Source organism: Podarcis cretensis (assembly GCF_951804945.1).
Source record: "Podarcis cretensis genome assembly, chromosome: 13".
Classification (NCBI taxonomy): domain Eukaryota; kingdom Metazoa; phylum Chordata; class Lepidosauria; order Squamata; family Lacertidae; genus Podarcis; species Podarcis cretensis.
This window is the reverse complement of record NC_137182.1, coordinates 25,328,035-25,355,688: the sequence shown is the minus strand read 5'-3', so window position 1 is coordinate 25,355,688 and position 27,654 is coordinate 25,328,035. Positions and strand designations below refer to the sequence as shown.

Sequence of the window (27,654 nt, the reverse complement as noted above, 5' to 3'; positions counted from 1 at the left end):
AGTGGCGCCCACGCGCCCACGCCGCCTCGGAGGGGTCCCGGGCATCATGGCGGAGCCGGAGGTCTCATCGCAGGCTAGCCGGGCACCGCAGGCTAGCGCTCCCTCCGTCTCCACAGTGTCTGCAGCCACGGCTCCGCCGGTAGTGGGAGGAGGCGGAGCCGGAGGAAGCAGCAGCGATCCGGTTCGCCCGGGGTTGAGCCAGCAGCAGCGCGCGAGCCAGCGTAAGGCGCATGCGCGGAGCTTCCCGCGGGCAAAGAAGCTGGAAAAGCTAGGGGTGTTCTCAGCCTGCAAGGTACGGGGGCCCGGAGGGATCAAAAGACTGGGAATTCCTCCTTGGCTACGTGGTCCAGCCATAGCTGCATCCTTTCTCTAGACCAGAAGAGATGTTGCAGACATAGAAGCTGTATTTCTTTGTCCGGGATGTTCGTTTACGTTTTTAATCGCACCATATCCCGGAATTCTATAGGCAAACGGCAACAGTTGGAAATAAAATGTTTTTGGATGTAAGGAGCTGCCTAACAAACCATGTGGTCCACACTGTCTGCTCTGATTTTCTGGTAATGGGCCTCCATGGTTTAAGGCAAGGTCTTTTGGTTGATGCCTGCCTGAAATCTATTGCCTGTTGATGCCAGGGAGTGAACCTGGAATCTTCTGTTTATTATATTTTGCTCAGCTATAGCCCAATTTTAAAAATAATAATACAGTAATTATTATAATATGCATGTTTAGAAAACAATCATGAAATGAATCTTGAAATATGTAGTATCTCTAGCTCAGTTGTCTCAGGGTTATGAGTTTGAGCCCCACGTTGAGCAAAAGATTCCTGCATTGCAAGGGGTTGAATTAAATGATTCTTGTTTTCCCTTCCAACTCTTCTAAAGCCTTGTATCTGCCCCACCTGAAAGAGCAGTACTGAGCTTTATGGCAGGAAGCATGCCGTTGGTCATAGCTGTTAATTCTAATCATGAAATTCATTTCCACAAAAAGTGAAGCTATTGCAGCACTTCCAGTTGTGGTCAGTGCTATTCTAAATCATGAGTGGCCCCACTGAAGTTAATGGGCATGACTGACTAAGAGTCATTAATTTCAGTAGGTCTACTCTTGAGTAGGAATAGCATTGGATACAACCCATTATGCCTGATCTAGTACTAAATATGTGGATGAATCAAAGGAAAACAGTACCTAGAGCTTGGTAATTGTGAGTGATGAAATGGAACTTGACTTTTTCAGCTTCCCACTTCTGGTAGTTGTGCATCTCTGCTCAAGAATTCATGTGTCCCTTTTCTGCAGTCAGGCAGATGAAGTCATTCCCACTGTATCTTTGCAAACCTCCTTTTGCAGTCATTTGCAGCAGCATAGTGATATGTGTGGGAAGCGACTGTGCATTCCGTAACAGGCACCACATAGAATGGCTCTGTTCTGCCTTAAAACAATGAGGGAACCGATTTAGTTGCATAAACATTTTTGCATCCCCCCTCCCCATTTTTAGTGGATGTGATTTTATAGGAAGCAAAAATGGACACAGAAAGAGGGAGGAAACACATTCCCTTTGCCTTGGCCACCTGAGCCAACTCTCCTCTGTGCTGCGGCAATTCAGCACACTGAAGCGGCAAGTGTCTGCTCAGACGCTCATCCAAGTATATAGGTCCTGCCTGTCTGCACTGTGTTGCTGTCTGTGGAGTGCATGCTGCTCCTGCCAAAGCACATTCTGGGACAACTGGAGTCTGATAGGGGCTTCAGAGAGATGCCATTGCATCTCTGTTTACTCACACTGGTCTCAATAAATAGTCAAATCTGACTAGCTCTATGATACGTCATCATGTCTGCTGCAATAAATTTCTGATTGGATGGGATCTTGCAGTGAAGGGAAAAGAGGTAGCTCTGTACGTTAAATAAAAAAAAGGGTGCAGAAGCAGATCAGTTGAACAATGGCTGTAAACAGCCAGGAAAAATGAAGCCAAAAGGAGGTGAAGTTTGGTGTGTTTCCCCCGAAACCCAATCCAGGGTACATTTCACATCCCTTGAAAGCACCTTTTCTTTTTGCCTTAAACATGCCTGAGTGAAAATTCAGCATGGCTCTGCTTTTATTAAAGCAGTTTTTTACCTGTAACATGTTAGTTATGGTGCTCATGGATGTGAGCATTGCCCCAGTTTTTTCTACACATAGCAGCCTTGCTCTCTCTCTCTCTTTTTCTCCCCACTCCTCCAGGCTAATGACTCTTGCAAATGCAATGGGTGGAAGAACCCAAACCCTCCCACAGCCCCCCGTATGGACCTGCAGCAGACGGTCACCAACCTCAGCGAGCCCTGCCGTAGCTGTGGGCACACGCTAGGTAACTCAGCAAGCCTCTCTCTCTCTCTCAGGATGTTTTATTCCCAGCCCAGGTGAAGGCACTTGGGAGTCGGGAAGGGGACGTCCCCATCAAGTCTGTCACCAGTAAAAGTGATGCTGTACTGTGAAAAATGCCCTTCTCCTCTGCCATATATGAAGCATCCTTTATTAGTTGCTTCAGGCATCTGGTGAAAACATGTTTTTGCTCCCTGAGCCATAAGATTGGACCCTGTTACTTCTGAATGCCTTCTTTTGGCTGTTCCTACTTTTATTTGTTTATTAGTATTTATTTTGACAGTTTATATACAGTACTGCTTAGTTATGATTGTCTCTAAGCAGTGTACAAAAAACCTTCTTTTTTAAAAAAAGGGTAGGGACCGTGTCCCTGCTTGCTTTGCCCACCAATCCCACTTACTTTCCCCATGGTGTGCAAAAATCCCCACTCCCCCACCATCACCCCACTATCCTTATGATGAACTGCTACGTAACAGCATCCTTACATTTGTATTATATAGTAAGATAAAAAAGAAAGAGCTCCTGTTCTTTGGGTGTCAAATTCCATACTGGATATCAGACTTTATTTGGTGGTTATTTTTTAAAAATTAAAAAGAGTTTGTTTCATTTTTATCTCAGTCTGTCTCCATCAAACGCAGGCCAGTGGACGTGGTTCCCCTTTCATTTTATATTCACGACAACCCTATGAAGTACAGTGGTACCTCGGGTTACGTACTTAATTCATTGCAGAGGTCCGTTCTTAAACTGAAACTGTTCTTAACCTGAAGCAGCATTTTAGCTAGTGGGGCTTCGCGCTGCTGCCACGCCGCTGAAGGCCGATTTCTGTTCTCATTCTGAAGCAAAGTTCTTAATCTGAAGCACTATTTCTGGGTTAGCGGAGTCTGTAACCAGAAGCGTATGTAACCTGAGGTACCACTGTAGGTTAGGATCAGAGGCAGTGACTGACTCAAAAGTCATCCTTGCCCAGTGTGTTTTGTGACTGAACTCACTGCCCTCTGTCCTACTTAAATACTCTGACCACTATACTGTACAACAGGGGTGGACAATGAGTGGTGTTCAAATGTTTGTGTGTATCATCTTTTATGACAGCTATACCCTGTACTTTAGCCAAAAGAAGTCTCTCACAGAGATCATTACTATTATGGTCCTGGCACTGCTCACAGGACCAAAATGGGACCAAAGACTTCTAGGGTGGCCAGGTGCGGTCTTCCAGGCCTTGAGACTCTCCCTTAGGTCACACCCCTCACCAGTCCTGCTCTACACCCTCCTTGCCTGCTTTGCTTCTCTGAAATGTGATCTTGAATTCTTGAATTCCCTGAGTGGAAGTGTCTGTGTGTATATGTAGAAATCTCTGGTTGCTAGCATGTATCGTACTGTACAAAGGTAAGAGTTGCATCTATTGCTTAGATTTCATATGCCTTTAGTCACACCCACCACTGGCACGTGGCTCCCAGAATGTTGCCTGCAACAGAATGTGGCCCTCAGGCTGGAAAAGTTTCTAAAACTGAGTTTCCTGAAGTTGGGTCTCCAGCAATTTTTGGACTACAGTTCCCATCATTCCTGACCACTGGTCCTGCTAGCTAGGGATGATGGGAGTTGTAGTCCAAAAAAAACACAGCTGGAGACTCAAGCTTGGGAAACCCTGTTCTAAAAAGACATGACATGTGAAGAAAAGGGAATGGGGGTAGGAGGAGGCCAAAAGGAGTTGTAGTCCAGCAACAGCTGGAGGGCCACAGGTCCCCCTTCCCTCCTGGACAGAATCTTGCACACAGCAGACCTATATAATGTAGATAAGCCCCACCAGTTGCTAGATAAAGAGAGTCTCTGGACGGTGGCGGGGTGGGAGGCGGATGGATGATGAGCCTTTGTTGTGCTCCATCCCATTTGGGTTAGACCATAACCTGATTTCTCTCACCTGCCCTCAGCTGACCATGTGTCTCACCTGGAGAATGTCTCCGAGGAAGAGATCAATCGGCTTCTGGGGATGGTAGTAGATGTGGAGAACCTTTTCATGTCAGTGCACAAGGAAGAGGACACAGACACCAAGCAAGTTTATTTCTACCTGTTTAAGGTGAGCTCAAAGAGGACTAGTGTATTGCAAAATGTCCATAGTGGTGGTTGGGGGTTTTCTGGTGGGGCGGGTGGTGGGGAGACCAGAAACTCAGATGAATACAAGGAAGTTCTCAAGATCTTTTAAGTGGCTATTTCACATCAATGCTTTGGTTGTTGGTTTTTTAACTGCATTTATTATTTGTTTTCAAGAAATACACACAGAAACAAACATTGTACATATAAGTTTGGAGTAAGTTGATGTTTTATGGATCTGTTGTTGATTTTATCCTTATACGTTGTACTATGCCTTGCTGTATTTTTATGAAAATGTAGATTATAAATTTGTAAATGAAATAATAGCAAGAGTGCTCCCAGAATACAGAAAGTGCAGAAAGGAGACTGCAGCCAATGCAGTGTGTCCATGCAGTTCTGCTTGGGCGAGTGCAGCTTTTGTTTCAGAGGGTGTGGACTTGCGAAGATGGTTGCATGAGCTTTCTGTCATGATACCATTATACATTTGCTCAAGATCCTATGCCTTCCACTCCCCTGCCCCCAACTTCGTTGCTGTTTTGTTTTCTTTGTCATATTAATTCCCATATTTCCTTATCTGCTTAATCGTGACAATAGTTGGTTCTGAAATACTAATGCAGAAATAACTGGAGACCAGTGGGGGAAAGTGGGGGAGCATAGGAAGATGTCTTGCGTTGAGCCAGACCACCGGTCCCTTGAGTTTAGCATTGTCTATGCCAAGGCTGAGGAGCCTATGGCTTGCCAGGTGGTGTTGCGCTACCATCCGGTCATCTCTGACCATTGGACATGCTAGTTGGGGCTGCTAGGAATTGGAGCCCAGCAGCACCTGGAGAGCACAGGTTCCCCAGCACTGGCTGGCAGCAGCTCTTCAATCTTTCCCGCGCCTACCGGGAGATGCCAGGGTTTGAACTTGTGATGCGCTGGCATGGACTTGTTGTGCACCTTAGATGGAAGCCATTCTGAACAGATTGTGGGCATCCCACATACCTTGGAACATCTTAGGCAGAACTAGTAAAACTATCTCAAGGAGCTCGCGAGCAGGATTTGAAATAGGAGCGACAGAAGGAATAGAAGAATATAGTATACCAACGTGTTGGTATAAGAGAGAGAAGGTATTGTACAGCAGGGGGGAGGAATTAAAACACCACAGAAAATGGAGTGGGAAGTCGAGACAATATAAATTTATTAGGTATTGAAGTATATTTCAAACTTTTGAAAATTCAATAAAAAATTATTACAAAAAAAACCTACAAGGAAATAATGGGTGATTTCCCCCCCTTTTTTTCTTGAGATTAAAACAATTTCTTTCCCCCCTCTCTACAGCTCCTAAGGAAATGCATCCTACAGATGAGCCGCCCAGTTGTTGAGGGCTCACTCGGAAGCCCCCCTTTTGAAAAACCAAACATTGAACAGGTAAAAAGATGCCTTGAGATATGTAAACTGCCAGGGTGCATCTAAAACACATATTTGGCTCCCTGTGCCTAGAAAAAAAAGGCTGTATTCCCCTCGCAGAGCTACAATTCTCAGAGTAGTTTAATTAATCCCTCTTCACTGGGAACTGTGGGAATGGTTGCTCTGTGAGTGAACTAGCGGGCCTCCTAACAACTGTATAAATCATAATAATTTGGGGGTAGGGCTCAGATGGCAACCCAGTATGCCGGAGACCCCACAGACATGTAAGGCTGCTATAGCTCACCTGGCCTTCTGTTCTCCCTCTCAGGGCGTCTTAAACTTTGTGCAGTACAAGTTCAGCCACCTGCCCCCTAAGGAGCGACAGACCATGTTTGAGTTGTCGAAGATGTTCCTTCTGTGCCTAAACTACTGGAAGCTGGAAACGCCGTCTCAGTTCCGCCAGCGCTCACAAAATGATGATGTGGCAACGTACAAGGTTAACTACACCAGGTGAGCTGGGGGAAGCGAAGAAAGCAGAGCCCAAGTCTTAATTGTGTTGGGAAGTTTTCAATGTTTGATGTTTTATTATGTTTTTATATGTGCTGGAAGCCACCCAGAATGGCTGGGGAAAGGTGGACGAGGTATAAATAAAATAAAAAAACAACTATTATTATTATTATTATTATTATTATTATTATTATTAATATTATTATTATTAGCAGCAACAACAACAGGGCTAATCTCCAATGACTCATTTGCATTGTCAAGTGTGGTTTGGTGACTTATTGATAAAGATGAACACCTCTGGGCAATTGCATTTCCATACTTCCTGAATAACTACAGCAAAACAACAACTCCTCAGTGCTTCTCAGATGGGAGCCAGAGGTGAAGGGAGGGAGTTGATCCTTCAGCAAGCAGAGTCACTTTTCATTCACCAGTGGAAGAAGTCATAGTGACTGCCCAAACTCTGCTGCCCTAATCATGAACGCTGTAGGAGAGTACAGTTGTACCTCGGCTCCCGAACACCTTGGGAGTCAAATGTTTCGGCTCCTGAACGATTGAAACCTGGAAGTGAGTGTTCTGGTTTTCGAACGTTGTTTTGGAAGCTGGACATCCAACGGGACTTCCACAGCTTCTGATTGGCTGCAGGATTCTGTTCGACTTCTGAGGTACAACTGTATATGAGATGTTCTGACCTCAGCAAATTTTCTTCTCACTCTTGCCACCTACCTCCGTTGGCTGATTTTTTAAGAGGGCGTCTGAGATGGCCTGTACTCGTTCTCCACCCAAGACGGTGCTGGATTGGTCCCCTAGTCCACACAGGCAGAGAGGAATGGAGGACTGCATTGATTCAGTTGTATGTCAGGATTCTGCCCATTCACCTGGAGGCATGTGCTCTTGGGGAGGTAGAGGAGGTTTTTGAGGAAACCCAAGTTTGGAAAGAAAATGTTGGGAAACACTGCCGTGACCTAATAATCCCATTTCCCCCTGTTGCGCTAATAAGTCCTCGCTGCCTGTGATACCTCTGTGGCCTTCCCTCACCCTAGGTGGCTGTGCTATTGCCACGTCCCCCAAAGCTGCGACAGCCTCCCACGCTACGAAACCACCCAGGTGTTTGGGCGCAACCTTCTCAAGTCCACTTTCACGGTGACTCGCCGGCAGCTGCTGGAGAAGTTCCGCGTGGAGAAGGACAAGCTGGTACCAGAGAAACGGACCCTCATCCTCACCCACTTCCCCAAGTAAGGCCAGTTCCATGAAGCTACAGAAAGGGGCCATGCAGCTGCAGCGGGTTGTGGTACCATTGTTGGTACCCAATTTAAAATAGGCCCATTGAAATTAATAGATTTAGTTGGATACAACACTTTGGGTGCAAAATGGCAGCTCTGATGAGTCTGAAGGCATATTTCCCTCACAGAGTTATAATTCCCAGAGTTCCTTGGGAAAAGGGGTTGATGGTTAAACTGCTCTGAGAATCGTAGCTGTTTAAAGTGGTGTGACACTGACGGGGTGCCAACTATAAGGGGCTCTGGGCGCCCGAGCCCCCACAAAATTGTTGCGAGTGCTCAGCACCCACATTGCAGGACCCCCCAGCACAACGTTTGGTGCCTTGGAAAACACCGGAAGTCATGTCTGAGGTCTCAGAACATGACTTCTGGTTCCAAGGCCAGGGGGCGCACATGATGTCATGTTGCAGCATGACATCATGGGCACCCATAACCTGGGGTCCAAGTCAGCTCCCCTGGGCACTAATATAAATGTACACCACAGATGAGGCCTAAATCTGGTGTAGGGTTAGCCAGTCCTAATTTCTCATTCACTTTCATGATACTTTGGCTCCAGCTCATCCATGGGATTACTCTTTGGTGACTTGTCCTCTTTTGACACCAAGTCAAAAGATGTGAGAATGGAGGCTTCAGGGAGACTCACTCACAGCTACATAAGGTTGAGCATCGTCTCCATTTTTAAAAGGTGGGGGTTTTAACCCAGGTGGGATTTGTGGGATGCAGGTAGCGCTGTGGGTTAAACCGCTGAGCCTGGGGCTTGCCGATCAGAAGGTCGCGGTTCGAATCCCCGCAATGGGGTGAGCTCCCGTTGCGCGGTCCGTGCTCCTGCCAACCTAGCAGTTCGAAAGCACGTCAAAGTGCAAGTAGATAAATAGGAAGGTAAACAGCGTTTCCATGCACTGCTCTGGTTCGCCAGAAGTGGCTTAGTCATGCTGGCCACATGACCTGGAAGCTGTACGCCGGCTCCCTCAGCCAGTAAGGCGAGATGAGCTCCGCAACCCCAGAGTCGGTCACGACTGGACCTACTGGTCAGGGGTCCCTTTACCTTTACCTGAAGCTTAAAGACTCCGCCCCCACTGCATTGACACTGGGGTTCATGAGACTCCTGTATATGTTTTGCCCTGCTGATTCCCCTCCATTTCTCTCTGCCCAGGTTTCTATCAATGCTCGAGGAAGAAATCTATGGGGAGAGCTCACCAATCTGGGAGGCCGACTTTACTATGCCAGCGTCAGAAGGAACCCCACTTGTTCCCCGGCCAGGTATGTATCTCTTGGAACCCTTTTTTGGCAGCCGTCTATCCTCATGCAAATCTGTGACACAGCCTTATGCTGGTCAGCTCTGACTTGCAGGAGCTCTACAAAGTGTCATGCAGGGGTCTTGCGCAGTCTTCCTACCCAAGGTTGTTTTAAATGGTGGTTTGTACGTGGGGCCTGCTGCAATCAAAAAGGGGGGGGGGGAGAAACCTGTAGGTCTGCTCTGACTAGGACTGGCATTGGCTACAACCCATAAATTCCCAATCAACTTTCTACTGATTGGGCTGTGTGGATTGGGCTCTCTGTTCCCTATTCATTTTGTCTCAAGATCCTGAACATCCACATTACAGCAGTCCAATAAGCATTTATAAATTACCATTGTGGGTTTAGCTTTCTTTAAAGATCCAGTCATACTCCTAGCACTGTAGGAGTTCCTGAAGCACTCAAAGCTGATGGTCCTTAGAGAGGCACCCGAAGGTACCATGACTGGAGAGGGTTGCAATTCAGCACTTGTGGGTGGGTGCTTTCTAAACCTCAGTAAAAAGGGGTAACCCATGCATGCCACCCTGAGCCCCTTAAAATGGGATAAAAATAAACGTATTACGGTGTAAGTTGGCTGCTTGTTGTGGCTATACATTATGTACCTGGGGCAGGTGTGGGTGGGTCAGACGATTCTTCCTTCATTTTCTGTTGCAGCTGCTTCATGTCTTAATAGGGCTGTGTGTTCTTGTTTTTTCCCCATGCAGCAATCAGCACCGTTCCTGCAGCCAGCACTCCGCTGTTCAGCAAATCTCTCAGCTGCAGTTCCTCCTTGGCTTCCATTAACCTGGATGGCAGCTCATTGGATTCTGTGCCAGGTAAAGCCTGTAGTGTAGACGTATCTGGAGAATGTCCAAGCCAAACATCTTCAGCGAAGGGTTTAATAATAAGCCCTTGCTAGGAGACATCTGTTTTTCCCTTTGCAAAAGTGTTTCTTGAACAACCAGCCAAGAGTTTTGCAAACTCAGAAGGTTTTGTACTGAATTAAAAGCCGTTGGTTCATCCCTAGCCTCCTTGAGCCTGGGGGCACAGCTGGAAATCCAAGAAACATGAAAATAAATCCTGTTAGATCAGGAAAATGCCCCAACTAGTCCAGCATTCTGTTCTCACAGTGGCCAACCAATAATAATAATAAAAAATAATAATTTATTATTTATACCCCGCCCATCTGGCTGAGTTTCCCCAGCCACTCTGGGTGGCTCCCAATCAAGTGTTAAAAACAATACAGCGTTAAATATTAAAAACTTCCCTGAACAGGGCTGCCTTCAGATGTCTTTTAAAGATAGCATAGCTGCTTATTTCCTTCAAATCTGAAGGGAGGGTGTTCCACAGGGTGGGCGCCACTACCGAGAAGGCCCTCTGTCTGGTTCCCTGTAACCTCACTTCTCGCAATGAGGAAACCGCCAGAAGGCCCTCAATGTCTGGGCTGAACAATGGAGGTGGATATGCTCCTTCAGGTATACAGGACCAAGATGCCTTTGCGAAGCCTGCATGGATAAATTGAGTGTAACAGCACTCCACACTTGAAGATTCCCAGTAACTGGCATTCCGAAGCATACTGCCTCCAGCTAGTTGTGAAATACCCATTTCACAGAAGAAAAACTGGGGATGCTCAGAAGCCACCCACCCACTCTCCAGTGAGAGGCAAACCACCAACACGCTCCAAATAAATAAAACACAGACAAAAGAAAACAGGCAGCACCCCCAACCAAAAAACCCTTCTTTTTATAAATATAGATAAAGAAACATTGGGAAGGGGGGCCTTGGTAGGCATCATCTAAGGGAGCTGTGGTGCCCATGAGGGCCAGGTTTTGGAACCCAGCTCCACAAGTATTGTTTTACTCGCAATCCATTCATAAGCTATATTTAACCGTGTCTTAAATTTGACACTGCAGCTCAAAGCCACCTGTCACGTAGGAGTAAAACTCAGAATCAGATTTATGCATATGCTGTTTGTTAAAAAAGAGTGAGAAGTTAACATTTCTGGGAGTTACATCAATCACTTCAGCCTACTATAATTTTTTTGGCATAGGCGTAGATAGAGCCTGAGGCCTCATACCTTTTCCCTGTTGCACAGGTGAGAAGAGGAAGCTTCCAGAGAGCTTGACGCTGGAGGATGCGAAGCGGATTCGCGTGCTGGGTGACATCCCAATGGAGCTCGTAAACGAAGTGATGTTGACTATCACAGATCCAGCAGCCATGCTGGGACCTGAGGTATGGCAAGCAGGAGGGGCATAAAGGAGTGGATATTCACCAACTTTTGGGGAATCAATTTTTAGTCTGAGGGACACGGTCTTTTGGGGGGCAACATTTCAGGTTTCATAGGCCGCTGCTGGCCAGGGCCAAAGGCAAAAGTGAGCAGATCAGTGAATGTAAATTTTACCTTTGTGAGCAGGCTAGTTTTTTGCCTGCACTCAACTCACTCCTCTTTATCCTCCATGCCAGAAAGCTAAGGGGCATTCATTGACACATTCCAGCCAGACAAAAGACATCTGAGAAGGGTGCAGGCCCCTCAGCAAGGGGTGTGGCCTGGGGAGAGTCTGTGTGGCTAATAGAAAGGCTTAGTAAGGCACATTTGGCACAGAATACAGCAAACCAATCTCAGCAGTTGTCACGCTAATTGTATGGTTCAGTTCTGGCCCGTTGCATGAACCCAAGCAGATCTTCAGCCCCAAGTACTCATGGAACTTTAGGGAGAGACTTCCTGGGTTGAGACACATGAAATAACATTATCTTGAACTAGTGTTTTTTTGGTTAAAAACAACAAGGAGAGGTTCTGCTCCTCGTACACCAGCATGGTGTAGTGGTTAAGAGCGGTGGACTCGTAATCTGGTGAACCGGGTTCGATTCCCCCCTCTTCCACATGCAGCTGCTGGGTGACCTCGGGCTAGTCACAGTTCACTGAAGTCTCTCAGCCTCACTCACCTCACAGAGTGTTTGTTGTGGGGGAGGAAGGGAAAGGAGATTGTTACCCGCTTTGAGACTCCTTAAGGGAAGTGAAAGGCGGAATATCAAGTCCAAACTCTTCTTCATCATCGTCATCATCATCATACGTGGAGGAAAGTACCTAAACCTAAGAATGATAATACACACACAAAGGAAAGAGTGTAGCATAATGAAACAGAAAAAACATATCAAGCATTCCTTGGCTAATTAAAGCTTGGTGTTGGCTTCGATTTGCATTCCAGTCCACATTCACTTCCCAAAGATTCAAGGAAAACAATTTTCTCTGACCTTATCCTCCTTTAATTAGTTTGTGATGCCTTCCAAGTTGTTTTTTTCCAGGTAGACAAAGCCATGAGTCAGGTCACAAGTTAATCCCATCATCCACAGATCACATACAGGTTTTAATTTTTTAAAAATTTAATATAATGGTCCATATCCTTCAGACCTTGCATGTTAGCATTAACGAGTTCTGCCAGTGTTCTGTTTTTCCTTCGCTCCCAGACCAGCCTGCTCTCCGCCAATGCAGCCCGGGATGAAACGGCCCGCCTAGAGGAGCGTCGCGGCATCATCGAATTCCATGTCATCGGCAACTCGCTCTCGCAGAAATCCAACAAGAAGATTCTCATGTGGCTGGTTGGGCTGCAGAATGTATTTTCACACCAGCTGCCTCGAATGCCCAAGGAGTACATTACCCGCCTGGTTTTTGATCCGTAAGTTGAGCAACGGCCCTGGTTCATCAATGGTTGCGGGTAGGAACAGGTGTGTCATAAGACAGGTGCTGTATTAACACCACAACACTAAACCCCCCCTCCAACCCCGAGTCTTTAGAATTGGGAAAACTTAAAAATCAGTGCAGATTTATCAAGTAAAGACTCGAAGAATATGAACGTAGGGACTTGTTTCCAGAACTTTCAACAAAAGGTTTGCCGCCAAATTAGGATGTGAGCTGAGCCTCTGTTCAACAGCTTAGTTCAGTGGTTTTCAACCAGTGTGTCATGGCCCCCTGGGGTGCCTTGAATGATGGTCAGGGGTGCCGCGAGCAACACTGGCCTCTGCGCCTCTTTCCTTCCCTCCCTCCTCTGATGCCCTCTTGCATCTCCCAAAGGCTTGCACAGCAGTTTGTTGCAGCAGCCCTGACTACAAGCTCCCCAGATGAACAGTGCCTCTGGGGCTGGCCAGGGGGTGCTTCCCAGGCCCCTGTGGGGCAGTGTGAGGAGGCATCTCTCCTTGGGGGAGGGTGGGCAGCCCAGAGACCAGGGGCAGCAGCTGCGGCTACCCAGAGGACTCCCGGGGGGGGGAGGGGAAAGGATGCTAAGGGAACCCTCCACAAGGGAGGGGTGAATGACTACCAGCTCTGCAGGCAAGGGGTGCCAGAACAGGGCTGCTGAGCCCCACTGTTCGGTGCCGCAGAAAGAATGTACAGTAGTACCTCTGGTTGCAAACGGGATCCGTTCTGGAGGCCCGTTCGCAACCTGAACAGAACGCAACCCGCGGGTCGCGATTCACCGCTTCTTCTCATGTGCGTGACGTCATTTTGCGTGTCTGCACATGCGTGAGCGGTGAAACCCAGAAGTAACCCATTCCATTACTTCCGTGTCTGCGCGGGACGCAACCTGAAAACACGCAACCTCAAGCAAATGTAACATGAGGTATGACTGTAGTTGGTCAAGGGAGTCGTGGACTCAAAAAGGTTGAAAACCTCTTGCTTAGTCTCTTCTTTCTCCCTCGCTGTACTGTGCAATATCGTTTGTAAGTAAGTTGGCCGGACACAGTTCCTTCACAATGTTCTGTGGGTGCCCCTTTCTGCTGAAACGCCACCTGATTGACAGAAGAAAACCATGCTTAAACAGAAAAAATAATTGACAATTCCTTTCTTTTAGTGTTCGGCGCAATATATAGCCCAACGCCCAACACTGCTGTTTCCATCTTGACGAAAAGGCTATTTTTAGGTGTTAGAGCAGGGATGAGGACTCACCGTGGCCCCAGTGGTCAGGAGCTGTAGGGAATTGCTGAGAGTTGTACCCCAAAAGCACCTCAATGGCCACTGGTTCCCCGTCCCTATGTTAGAATGCTTGCGAACATTTTGCAGCAGCTCACTTTTCCTGGTTTGTAGGCAGAGGTGGCCTGCAGGTTTGTTGTGCCATACTGCCAGCGGTGCCTCTCCTGTCTATTCTAATAAAAGGACAGAGGGTTTATCCGCATTCAGGCTTAACCTTGTGTAACGATCATTCCTGCCTCCCTGGATAATTTCAGATTGTTCAGGTGGAGCAGGGAAAACAAAATAAGATCCCTCAAATTTCTAGGATTCTACAAGAGAAGCTCGGACTGTTAAAAGTGGGGGGGGGGGTTGTTTGCAGATTACAGGCAGTCACTGTTTGTTTGTTTGTTTGTTTGTTTGATTGATTGATTGATTGATTGATATGCCACCTTTTTCCTCCAAGGAGCTCAAGGTGCTGTCCATTCTTCTCCCCCTCCTCATCTAGTCCCCACAACAACCTTGTGAGGTAGGTTAGGCGGAGAGGCAGTGGCTGGCCCAAGGTCACCCAGTGAGCTTCATAGCCAAGTGGGGGTTTTGAACCCTGGTCTCCTACATCCTAGTCTAATGCTCTGACCACTATGCAACACTGCTGTATATCCCTTTATTCAGTTCAGTCCAGGAAAGGTATAGAGTAGAATGGGAGAATAATGATGCTCAGCATTCACCTCATAGGAATATAGGAAGCTGCCTTATACGGTGCTGAATCAGTCTGTAGGCCCATTTTGCCCAGAATTAGCTATGCTGGCTGGCAGCAGCTCTCCCAATATTTCAGACAAGAAATCTTTCCTAGCCCTAGCTGGTGATGCTAGGGTTTGAGCCTGGGGCCTTCTGCACGCAGAACAGATGCCGTGCCTCTGAGCTTACGGCTCTTCTGCAGTCCAGACACTTCCATTTGTTGCTCTGCTTTTCTTCACAGCAAACACAAGACTCTGGCACTGATCAAGGATGGCCGGGTGATCGGCGGCATCTGCTTCCGAATGTTCCCTACCCAGGGGTTCACAGAGATTGTCTTCTGTGCTGTGACGTCCAATGAGCAAGTCAAGGTAGGGTTGCTGGAGGTGGATTGTGTTACAATGTGGGGTGGGTGCGTTTGTGTTATATGTATGTGTGAGTGTACCTGGCCAGGAAGGGCAATAGCCCAAGGCAAGTGGTGGAATTGAGCTCTACAGTAACATTTGAGATCCTGCAGTCGATCGTAAACAAGTGCAAAGCATCCAGAAAAGTGAGAGCAAATTTAGAAAGGGTTCACCATTCCCCCCCCTAACTATATTGCTGTCGTTGTTAATAAAGAAGTTACTCTGTGAATGGAGGGCATATTGGGCAGGAATATGGGGAAAGGGATAGGCCAGAAATGGGTTCCTTCAAATTATTAGTACTATTATTATTTATTATTTATTAATTTAACTATATAACTTTTAGAAGACATCTGAAGTCTAGGGAAGCTTTTTGATGTTTTATTATGTTTTTATATGTGCTGGAAGCCACTCTAGAGTGGCTGGGGCAAACCCAGTCAGATGGGCGGGGTACAAATAATGAAGTTATTATGACGATGATTTCATTCCAGGGGACTCCTGAATTATCCAAAAAAAATGGTTGGGGTGTGTGTGTTTAAATGTCCCGCTCAAGTAAACCACACTGCACTTATATGCATGTTGCGTCTACATACCCGTACAACTGGGACCTGCAACTTACTGCGTGGCATTCTGCTGTTCAGGATTCCACTCCTTATCCCTTCCTGGTTTTCTTTCCCCAATAGAAAGCATTACTCAGATTATTGCTCAGAAGTATTGCTTTTAGCATGCTCAGTCTACACTGAACTATTTCCTATCCCGTTCAAGTTTGATAGGTATGTATCTGTCTACCTATTATACTGATACCTCACTTTACATTCTTAATGCCAGAAGAATAGTAATTTAATTTCCTCAGAATTTAAAAATTTTCCCCTCAAAATTAATTAAAAAGCAATGGTAATTTAATGTGCCCATGCTTATGGCATTCACTGTTCCATATTTATTACCTCAGAATTGGCCATTACTTACTCCAGAATCAGTTTTAAATGGAACTCATTTAATTTTGCCATGCTTAATGATATTCTGGGTTTTCCTGCATGAATCCTCAAGTCATCAGATTCTTTCCCTCCCAGCGGTTTGCCACTCGCATTATTTCCTCATTCCCTCTTATGTCTCTTTGTAGGGTTATGGGACCCACCTGATGAATCACCTGAAAGAATACCACATCAAGCACAGCATCCTGTACTTCCTCACCTACGCTGATGAATATGCCATTGGCTATTTCAAGAAGCAGGTACTACAGCATCGTTGATGAAGGTTTATTTAGAGCCAGCTTTTGCCTTCATGGTTCCATAAAGAACTCAGAAGTGCCTCTCCAGTGGTCTCTGTGACAGGACTTGCAGTGAATTTATAATGGTTATTGGAATCTTGTTCATTCTGTTGTTGAACTGAGGCACTGTCAAGCAATTCCTATGAGGTATATTGTCACATGGTACTGCTTTGAAACTCAGTTTTGTTTGCCAATTGAATTTATTACCGCCTGTAGTTTGATATATTAGGTTGGACCCAGACTTAATCAGTTGTCTTTGGTTCATGTTAAAATCAGTGGGACTTAAGTAGTGGCTAATTTGCCCCATTGGTTTCGGTAGGGCAAAAGCGTTGTGCAGCTAACTCAGGCCCTATCTGTACTATACATTTAGAGCAGTCACGACTTCCTGGGAACTGTAGTTTGTAAAAGGTGAGAGTTGTTAGAAGACCCCTGTTCCCCCTCACAGAGCTACAATTTCTGGGGTTTCTTGAGAAGAGGGGTTGAACGTTACAACAGTCTGGGAATGGTAGCTTTGTGAGAGGAATAGGGGGTATCCTAACAAATCTAAACATCCTTAACAAACTACAGTTCCCAGGATTCTTAGGGGGCAGCCATGACAGTTTAAAAGTGGTGTAATACTGCTTTAAATGCATAGTGCAGATGGGGCCTTAGCCTGGTTCCAAGCTGTTGTTATGTTGGCTGCATTGACAGTCGTTTCTGTTAGCTGCTTTTTGGTTTCCTTTTGAGAGAGAGATGTGGGTGGTTAATATTAAGTGAAATGAGAAAACTGCCACCTGCACCTTTTCATGGCTTGCCTGTGGGATTGGGAAGCTCTTCACAGTTCTGTGCAGAAAGAAGGATCACAGTTGCTCCCCAGAGGACTTTCAACCTAGAACAGAAAGGTGCAAGTCAGGGCTGGCGATTGGGAAGACCCAGTTATTTTTTTGCTTAAAAAAATATTTATGAGGTGCCAGTACTCGTGGTGTTAAAGTGCTGTGGGTACCAACACAAAATGGCTGCTAAGGGCAACAAAAAAAGAGATGCTGATACTCCATACCAGTGAGTTTTTCCACATAAAAGAGCCCGTGTATGTGGGGAGACGAGGCATTCACTTTTGGGCAGGAGAAGTCCACAGAGCTTTCAAAAGCAAGTCTTTGACTCTGAGTCTGCGAATCTCATACATATAGATGTGAGTTTTGATGTGCTCAACATGTACCAGACTAGGTATGCCTTCTCAATGCCAAAGACAGTGTACATTTAAAAAGTGCATGTGTGAGAGACTTTTTCAGTGGTGCAATGCAGAAGGTGGCTGTTTTGCACAGAGCTAATTGAGCATGCTGGAGCCTTGGCTTTTGAGTCAGCATTCCCTCCTCTTCCATCCTCGTAAGGACTAGATATTTCCATTGTGTTGGGGAGGGAAAGAGGGAGCTAGGGTCAAAGCGTTCAGGCAAGAGGTCACCATCTCAGTGCATGAATAGATTCGTGCTTTTCTTTGCTAAGGTGGTATTGTTGTTGTTATTATTATTATTATTATTACAGTGGTACCTCATGTTGTTAATGGAATCCGTTCCGGAGGCCCGTTCACAACATGAAAAGCCCGCAACCTGAAGTGCCGTATCTGCGCAGGTGTGCGGCACGATTTGGCCCTTCTGTGCATGCGCGATTTAGCGCTTCTGCGCATGCGCAAGCGGCGAAACCCGGAAGTAACCCTTTCCGGTACTTCCGGGTTGCCGCAGGACGCAACCTGAAAAAAATGTATCATGAAGCAAATGTAACATGAGGTATGACTGTATTATTATTATTATTGAAAAATGAATGGACCTTTCATGTCTGGCCTCCAGGGCTTCTCCAAAGACATCAAAGTCCCCAAGAGCCGATACCTTGGCTATATCAAGGACTATGAGGGAGCCACCTTGATGGAGTGTGAACTGAATCCCCGGATCCCTTACACAGAGCTCTCTCATATCATCAAGAAGCAGAAGGAGGTGAGGAGGTAGAAAAGGAGGGAAGTGAAATGTGCAATTGTGCCCAGAATTCAGTATTCAGAAGGTTACCAGTGGCCGCTTCGAGGAGGGGCTGTAGCTCACTGGTAGAGCATCTGCCGATGATCTCAGGCTCAGTCGCCAGCATCCCCAGGTGTAGGGCTGGGAAGGACCTCTTCAGGAGCCACTACCTGCCAGTGTAGACAGTTCTGAGCTAGATGGACCCAATGCTCTCACTCTGTAGATGGCAGTTTCCTGTGTACCCCATCCTGAAGCAGAAATTATTCTGAGACAAAAAACATCACGTGCTGTATTTGTGTCGAATTCGGAATGTCGGCAACCCAGAGAAACGTGCCTTTTTGATTCTGGCCTGTCGCCCGCCCTCTGCTCTGTAAATACACAAGTTTAACCAGCCCTTCGTTGGGTGATCCGTTATGGCCTTTCCCCTGGAGCTGGTCCTGCAGGGGGTGTGCTGTGGGGATGGCAGTCCAAGGTGCATCACCTGCTCTCTTCTCCCTACAGATCATCAAGAAGTTGATAGAGAGGAAGCAGGCCCAGATCCGCAAAGTCTACCCTGGCCTCACTTGCTTCAAGGAAGGTGTTCGGCATATCCCTATCGAAAGCATACCAGGCATCCGTGAGTGCAGCTGGGTGGTAGCTGGGTAGTCTCTGGCAGAGTGAGCATGGCTTGTGGCGTGAATAGTGCTGTGATGGGAGCAACTTCTTCCATGATCTCTGGCAGTTTCCCCCCAACCTGTGGCCTTCCAGGTATTTTGGACCCCAGCTCCCATCAAGGCCCAGCCAATGTCTCCAGTTGTCAAGGATGATGGGAGTTGTAGTCCAGCAACAACCACCAGGTTGGGGAAGGTTGAACCTGGGCGTGCCTTTTTCTTACCTTGCACCCCTTCACTGCTTTCAGGCATCAAGGATTGCCGCCACGGCAAGCTTGTTGAAAGGGTTCAGCATAACAAGATGCCCTTGTTACGTTTTTGTAAGAGGATTAGACCCGTGTTTCCTGAACTTGGCTCTCCAGCCATTTTTGGACTACAACTCCCATCATCCCTAGCTAGCAGGACCAGTGGTCAGGGATGATAGGAACTGTAGTCCAAAAACAGCTGGAGACCCAAGTTTGGGAAACACAATGGATTAGACAAATCCATGGAGGACAAGGCTGCCAATGGCTAGTAGCCACAACGACTATGTTCTGTGCCACTGTCTGAAGCAGCATTCCTCTGAATGTTGGGAATTGCAGGTGGGCAGGGTGCTGTTGCACTCATGCCCTGCTTGTGGGGTTCCCACAGACATCTGGCTGGCCACTGTGAGAACAGGACGCTGGACTAGATAGGTCATTGGCCTCATCCAGCAGGGCCCTTTGTACATCCTTGTGAAGGCATGGTGGCAGGTGTCTAGCAGAAGAGGCCAATAATTCTTCTCCCCATTACCTCCACCATGATGGTGCCAATACTCCTCTGTTCTAAAGAGGTACCTCTTTCAGCTGCCTCTCTCCTCCAGAGAAGACCAACCAAGGAGTGTGTGATGTGTCATGGGGGCAGCTGGAGGTAGAGGGCCTTTTGTGATCCCCAGCAGGTCCCTAATTTGGGGTCACATTGGCCGTGTTTTGCTTTTTTTAGCTGTGTTTTGTTCTCTTCAGAGTCTGGTCAACAGCCAGGTATGAAACTGGAGAGAATGTTCTCCCCAGGTGACACTGCGGACTCTGGTGAATTTTCAGCAAAGGACATCTATTGGGGACGTGACCTCAGCCAGCACTCACTCACATGGGGATGGGAGGAATGCCTGTGTTGTAAGATAAAAGACACAGGGAAATATGAAGCCCTACACTTAACATATTTTTCCGTGTATAACATGCCCTCATGTATAAGAGGACCCCTATTTTTCGAACCCCAAATTAAGAAATCAATGTTGCAGGGGGGAGATCGCCCTGAGTTGTTGAGGTTTTTGGAGGGAGGTGGCCCTTCTGTTGTTGGGGAGGTCACTGCGACCAATCGCCCATACACCTTGCTGCACCCGCCAATTGCATGCCACAGCCCCTGCAAGCCTCACTGCAGCCACAGATCGCACACCCATTCTCTGCAGCTGCAGCCGATCGCCCGCATGCCCGCAACCCCCTCTCTGCATTCACTATCCATATACAAGAGGGCCCCCAATTTTTGCCCAATTTTTTAAAAAAGCAAAATACATTATCTTCTATGTGTACAAATGTGGTGTTTTTACAAATTGACTCCAGCACTGTGGGGACTGCTGCTTGCTTGCTTGCTTGCTTGCTTGTTTCTGAGCTGGTCCTGGGTCATTTGTTACTTTTGCAGTGATATAGGGACTCTCCTTCTTTTCCAGGAGAGACGGGATGGAAGCCCTTGGGGAAGGAGAAAGGGTAAGTAGTGTGGCAATTTTCTTGTTCTCCCCCTCGCAATACTTCCTCTCTCTTGCAGCAGCAACAAGATCTTGGTCCTACCTTAAGAGAGTCATTCAAATCTCTCTTATTAACTGATGTTGTAGACCGTGAATTTCTCTTGCAGGAAGGAGCTCAGGGATCCTGACCAGCTGTATACAACCTTGAAAAACCTCCTAGCGCAAATCAAGGTGACTTGTCTGAATGACAATTTGATGGGGTGGGGCGGTGCAGGGAGCTGGTGGTGCAAAGAAGATTTCTCCAGCTGATGTAGTGGAGAAATAGCTGCATGTTACAGTCCTAGTTTCTCGGTATTGCCCAACCCACACATAACTGGGGAAAGATATCCTTACCCAGCCCATCTTCAGAATATGTTTGGGGCATTTTTGGTTTGTGTGTAACAGGGGTGACAAACTGAATCTGGTTCAGAGAACTGAATCCCTAATTCCCCTGCCCACCAGCAGGCTAGCTTTGATGAGGTGGGTGGGAGTGCTCATTTGTCAATCACCTGACATCAGATACACTTGGAGCACGCCTTCAGAGGAGCTCACTGCAGCAGCCTGCAGAGGAAAGAATCCTGCATTCAAAGGAAGCAGTTTGGATCAAAACCACTTCCTCCGTGGGCTAGGGCAGGACCAAATTGGATTCGATAATTAGGCTCCTGTGCTGGAGGTTTTCTGCAACTCATGGAGTGAATGGAGGCAGATTGTGGGTGGTGTAAGGGTCTTTTGTTTTACACTCATACAAGTTATGCAAGATGCACTAATTTTTTAAAAAAAAGCTGTTTCGTTGTAAATGCAAACTGAAAACTTTTTTCAGGCTCCAGCCCACTTATTGTTTTTCCTAGCTGTTTCTCTGGCCTCAAAAGATCAACCTTCTTGTTTAGCTCTCACACACAAATTTTCACAACAACAACAACAACAACAACAACAACAACAACTGGTCTTTAATCTATTTTGGAAACGGTCTTTATGAACTGGAGACCGTTTCCAAAATAGATTAAAGACCATTTAAAAAAAAAGATCTAAACAGGGAGAATAAAGCTATTCCATTTATTAAAACCGAGGTTCATAATGTGTGCATGCTTTTGAGTTACACAGAACTCTTCCTCTGGCTGGATGTTTAAAAAGGTAAAAAGGGATAAGAGGGTTTTTTAAATGTTTCTGACTGAGGCCTGCCCTCTGCCAACATCATGGTTTCTCTTTTTAATTTTCTTTTAACTTCTAGCTAAAGAACTGTGTTACTTGAAAAGCTTTCACACCATGTTGTGAATCTCAGTTAGTTCTAATAAATGTATTTAATCTCCCTGTTTTGGAAAGGTGGCATTACTGTTCTAGCTAACTGGCTCTTTTTCTCCCTTCTGGCCAGACCCATCCCAGCGCCTGGCCGTTCATGGAACCGGTCAAGAAATCTGAGGCTCCTGACTACTATGAGATCATCCGTTTCCCCATTGGTAGGTAGTTTGACTTGGCCCTTGCTTGGAGGAGTCAGTATGGCTGTTGTGAAAATATTTCAGGTGGCAGAATTGATGGAGATTAGTTCCTGGATCATAATCGTGCCACAGGGGTGAGGGGTGTGGATTTCAAATTCCTGAGATTTGGCGCTTTTCTGTTCAGTACATTAAAAGAGTTCCTAATTCTGCTAAGGGCAGAAATGAGCTTAAAAAGATAAATTCAGTATAATCTTGACATTTTTTGCTGCATTCGCTCGTGTATCTGTAGTTAGAAAGAGGTGGAGACTGTTGTTCATTACATAATGCATTGCTCCCTGTATAATCCTCCTAGGGATAGATTTCTCCCCGCAAAAAAATCTTCAGAGAGTTTCCTTCTTACAGGAATACAAATTGTCATTTGCTGATGGAAAGGGATAAACACACTACATAACATTTTTTTATTGCTGTAAATATTTGCACTATACATTTTAAGCATTATACCACTTGAAACAGTTATGGCTTCACCCCCAATGCATCCTGGGAACTGTAGTTAGTAAGGGCTTTAAGAGTTAGTAGGATACCTCTATTCCCCTCATAGAGCTTGCTGCTCTCAGAGTGGTTTAACAATCAACCCCTCTTCCCAGGGAACTCTGGGAACTGTAGTTCTCTGAGGGGAATGGAGTCTCATAGCAACTCCCTTAACTAACTACAGTTCCCAGGATGCCTTGCGGGAAGCTGTTTATAGTTGTATGATACAGTATGGGGTCCATTGTGCTGGGGACACCTGTGCTGAAGTGTACTGCTTTGTATTTCTGTATTTTTGTGATTTCTAGTGGTTTTAGCAAATAAATCTGACTAGCACCTGAACTCAGAGCAAACAGCCACAGACATCCCTTAAACAGCCCTGCTGTTCTTGCTATAATTTGCTTTTGTGTCTTTTTCCTCTTGTGCCCCCTCCTCCACCCGGTCTACTTCTCACATAAGGTATTGCCCATTTCTGTTGATGATGAACAGAGTTTCATGAGCAATGAAGCCATGCATTATCCACATTTTTTTTTTTTTACTATACACTGCAGAAGTTCCAGAAGGCTAGCTTTGTTAATCTGTTGCCACAAACCCAACAGAGGGCCTCATGGCACCTTTATGGTGGCGTACAGTGAAATAGCGTGCAAGGATTTTCACTGGCAATACAGAACTTTCTCCTCCCTCTTCACTGTCCCCAAATCTGTTCCAGGGGTTGGGAGAAACCCTAGAACAGATTTAGGGGGCTCCGGGGGGAGGGAGTTTCATTGCACAAGCAGAAATCCTTGCGCTGACAGAACTATTTCATTACTGCTCTGTTGGATAAAGCTCGAATCACATGTATTAATGAAAAGGCTTTGTGAACCATTTCATCAGATATCTCAACTGTAGTCCTAAACTGGTAGACATACATATATATATTCATGTGGCTGCTGAGTTTGGAGAGGAATGAGATCAAAGTACAGTGGTACCTTGGTACTTGAAAGGCTTGGCTCCCGAACAAATTGGCTCCCGAATGTCGCAAACCTGGAAGTAAATGTTCCGGTTTGCGAACATTTTTCGGAAGCCGAACATCAGACGCAGCTTCCACTTGAGTTCAGGTAGCTCCTGCAGCCAATCAGAAGCCGCACCTTGGTTTTTGAATAGTTTTGGGATTAAGACATTAGATTAAGTTCGAGAACCAAGGTGCCACTGTACCAAAAAAAAAAAAAAAAAAAAAAAAAAACACCCCTCAGTGGCAATTATATATACAGTGGTACCTCGGGTTATAGACGCTTCAGGTTACAGACTCCGCTAACCCAGAAATAGTACCTTGGGTTAAGAACTTTGCTTCAGGATGAGAACAGAAATCGCGCGGTGGCGGCAGTGGGAGGCCCCATTAGCTAAAGTGGTGCCTCAGGTTAAGAACAGTTTCAGGTTAAGAATGGACCTCCAGAACGAATTAAGTTCTGAACCAGAGGTACCAATGTAAAAGCAAAATGGTTCCAGTGATAAATTGCAAAGCAGTGTTGATGATAACACAAGCAGCCTGGTGTACTGGTAAGCTAATTATGATAAAAACCCACTATCTTGATATCTAGCCACATGCAACAGAATGGATGAATTGTGATAAGCAGTTTCCAGCTAGAAGATTTATTATTATTATTATTATTATTATTATTATTAATTCTTCTTTAAACTGGTGATGCTTCCTGCACAAGTGACCTTCTCCCCTCCAACCCCCTTGCCTCATCAGACCTCAAAACGATGACGGAGCGGCTCAAGAACCGCTACTACGTCACCAAGAAGCTGTTCATCGCCGACTTGCAGCGCATAATCACCAACTGCCGCGAGTACAACCCCCCCGAGAGCGATTACTGCAAGTGCGCCAACACCCTGGAGAAGTTCTTCTACTTCAAGCTCAAGGAAGGGGGCCTCATCGACAAGTAGTAGCATCTGGGCTTATTCCCCCCCCCACACACCTCCGTCCTTCCATCTTGTGGGGACTCTCTTCCAGCTTGTGGCGAACAGCTGGCCGCTTCTCTGCTGCCTTTTGCCGCGTCTCACGCACAAACCGCATCTGGGGTTGGCTGGATAAAAGAGCTTTTCCTTTTACGTGAGGGGGCGTGGGATGCGCACGGGTGCCATCTCTGTTGCATGCTTCTCCTTGCCCCTGAACAGACTGGGATCTGCCATCGGCCCTCTCGAATTTCCGAGCCTTATCACTCCATCCGTTGGGTCTTCCTTCTTAGCAGAGAGCCGTGTGGGAGTAGTCTGGGAGATCACCCCAGAAAAAGATTCTGAATCCTTGCATTATGCATCCGAAACATGTAACGAGGGGTGTGAGAAGCCCTCTTCCCCGCCCCCATTTTTCCGTATATGTCTGTGGGTTTTCTTGTGCTTCCATGTGTTGGGAGAGTTTTTCACCTGCTTGCACTTCATCCTTGCTTTAAGATTCAGCCATTTCTTCTTGACATATGAATGTAGAAAAGGAGCACTTGAGGGGTAGAAGAGGACCAGGAGAGTTGGGGAGACTTTATTACAGACTTCAGCAATAAAGAGGTTTCTTTCCCCACCCCTCTCTTAAAAAGCCGTTGATGGGACCATGAAAAACAGAAGCCCTTCTTTTTGTTTTTGGCTAACTCACAACTTCCCACTATCCTGTTTGAATGCTGTTGCCCTGTCCTGTAGAGCTGTGTTTCCCAAACGTGGGTCTCCAGATGTTTTGAAACTACAATTCCCATCATCCCTGACCACTGGTCCTGCCAGCTAGGGATGATGGGAGTTGTGGTCCAAAAACAGCTGGAGACCCACATTTGGGAAAAGCCCTGCTGTAGAGGAAAGGACCCCTTTTGAACCTTAGGCTAAATTGTGACTGCATTCCACCAGGCAGCTCATTCCATTTTCACGACTTTCCCCTAAAAGTTAAGTTCCACTTTATATCTGAATTTTCACCTGACTTAAAAGCCACTTCCAGAACTCTAGTGTAAGTTTAATGCTCATTTATGTGTAATTTGCTTTGCGGGGGGGCAGGGTCTATTTGCAAATAATGTGGAAATGAGTGCTAAACTTGCCCTATACTTTCCACTGTGGTTCCGGAAGTCGATATTACATTGTGTGAATACAATGTGGAAAGTAAACTTTTAGGAAAACGTCGTGAAAATTGAATGACCTGCCAGGTGAATGCAGTCAGTATATAGCTGCAGGAGGTGGGCAAACAAGTAAAGGGTATGGGGGGGGGGAAATAACCCCCTTGCTCAGTTGCCAGATTTTACCCTCTCAACGCTTACCAAAAGCCTGATACTGGATTGGAACTTTACACTCCACCGCTTGGTGGTGGTAGTAGTAGTAAATTCTCCACATACCAGACCAGAATTAGCTGTGACCCCTCCCCACTGCTGGACACCCCTGCTTGGCTGTCTGATCACTCTATCCACAACGTGTGACCCATTCCTGATTATTTTCTGTCCTGCACTTACATCCCCACACCTATTTGATCCGCTGCATCTGAGTTTAGTCTTCATCTTTGCACTTAGAACTTTTGCACACAGACACTCTCCCTCCCACTCTGTCAAGAGTAGCCAAGCTTTGGTGGGGCAAAATAATCAGGAACACAACTCTGACTCGGTATCAGTGGTGTCAATGATTCCGTCCCTCTCATTGGAGCTCCGCCCACCCGCCTGCCTGTCTTCAACACGCACTTTCCTATGCATTTATCTGTGAGTGTCTGCCATATTTGCTGTTTCTCATGCCTTGGTTTAAAGGAGGTACAGAGAGGGTCTTTGTTTTCTTCTTCTTCTGAAATTGAGGCAGCCAGTTTTGCTGTTAACCAGATACTTTAAAATGATCATGGTGTTCTGATGACTTGCGTTAAGTTGCCAAGTTGGCACAGCCGCTCTCCTCAGGCGCCCTATAAATTTTGTGATGCTTAATATCTGTGCCAGCCACCATGTGGTGCAACAAAATTATAGCCCAGTTGTTTTTCTCTGGGCCATGAGAGTACAATTGTGAGGACATCAAACGCCGTAAGCCCGGCATGGGGAACCAGGGCCCTCAAGACTTTATTGGACTCCAGTTCCCATCAGCCCTAGTCAGCAAAGCCCAAAGGTCAGTGGGTGATGGGAGTTGTAGTTAAACAGCATCTGGAAGCCCCACTCACCCACCCCATATGAAGAATTGCAGGCCTTTGTTGAAATAATTTCTGGGATCTGGAGGTGAGAAAAACAAATGTGTAACACCCTTTCTCAACCTTGGGTCCCTAGATATTGATGGACTGCAACTCCCATCATTCCTAGCCAGCATGACCAGTGGTCAGGGATAATGAGAGCATCTGGGGACCCAAAGTTGAGAGATAATAGTGGCATTTTATTGGTGGCCTGTATATTTAATACAGGAAGTGTAAGCTGCCCACCCACACTCACTTTTTCCCTTCCAGCACAGGTGTGGGGAACATTTAGCCCCCTCCCATCACCCCCCCGCCATTGACTATACTTGCTAGGGCTGATGGGAGTTGTAGTTCAGCAACATCTGAAGGTTCCCCACATTTCAGTAGGTATGGGGTAATGGGAAAGGAGGGTTGGAAAGTTGGGGTGGATGGACAACTAGATTGTGTTCGGTTATCCAGCCTGCTTCAGGGTGATTTGCCCAGGTGGAATATACTCTGTTTTAAGTGCTTGCTGCCAGTGTCATCATTTTGTTGGGGCTGTGTGCGTCTGGTTAACACTTTCCCTGGGGTATTCAGTGTAAAACGTAACCCCTCAGCTGCAAATTTGAATAAGAAAAAAAGGTTGCTTTGTGAAGTAAGTCAAAGATCTTCCACTTCATCCCAGTCTTTTCCTCCAACCTTGTGCATGCTCATCACCCTTCCTCCTCTCAATTACAGAGGAGTTTTTTGTCCTTTAAGCCTCTGATGAACCTTATAAAAGGGGTATGGAGAGGGGGGGAAGCATTTGAGTGACGATCCACTTGCCTTCTCTTAAGTGACTGTTGCCTTATGTCCACCACATTTGTGTGCTTAACCTGTACAATTGCAGGGCCTGACTCTACCACTCTGGGCCTTTCAATAATGTTGCCATTCCATTTTTTAAATACATAAAAGGAAAAATAATAACAATATGTCTGAAATATAAAA

At 46.3% G+C, this 27,654-nt stretch overlaps 1 protein-coding gene across 1 annotated transcript; it reads left to right on the top strand.

The window, feature by feature from the left end:
- Positions 1-27,654, top strand: KAT2A (lysine acetyltransferase 2A). Its single transcript, XM_079949463.1, has 18 exons — positions 1-292; positions 2,210-2,333; positions 4,273-4,418; positions 5,753-5,842; positions 6,150-6,331; positions 7,369-7,560; positions 8,759-8,865; positions 9,606-9,716; positions 10,976-11,112; positions 12,346-12,554; positions 14,799-14,925; positions 16,076-16,186; positions 18,043-18,186; positions 18,706-18,820; positions 20,536-20,572; positions 20,718-20,781; positions 21,959-22,043; positions 24,280-27,654. Exons 1-18 carry the CDS (start codon positions 47-49, stop codon positions 24,471-24,473), a joined length of 2,421 nt encoding a protein of 806 aa, XP_079805589.1. The 5' UTR covers positions 1-46; the 3' UTR covers positions 24,474-27,654.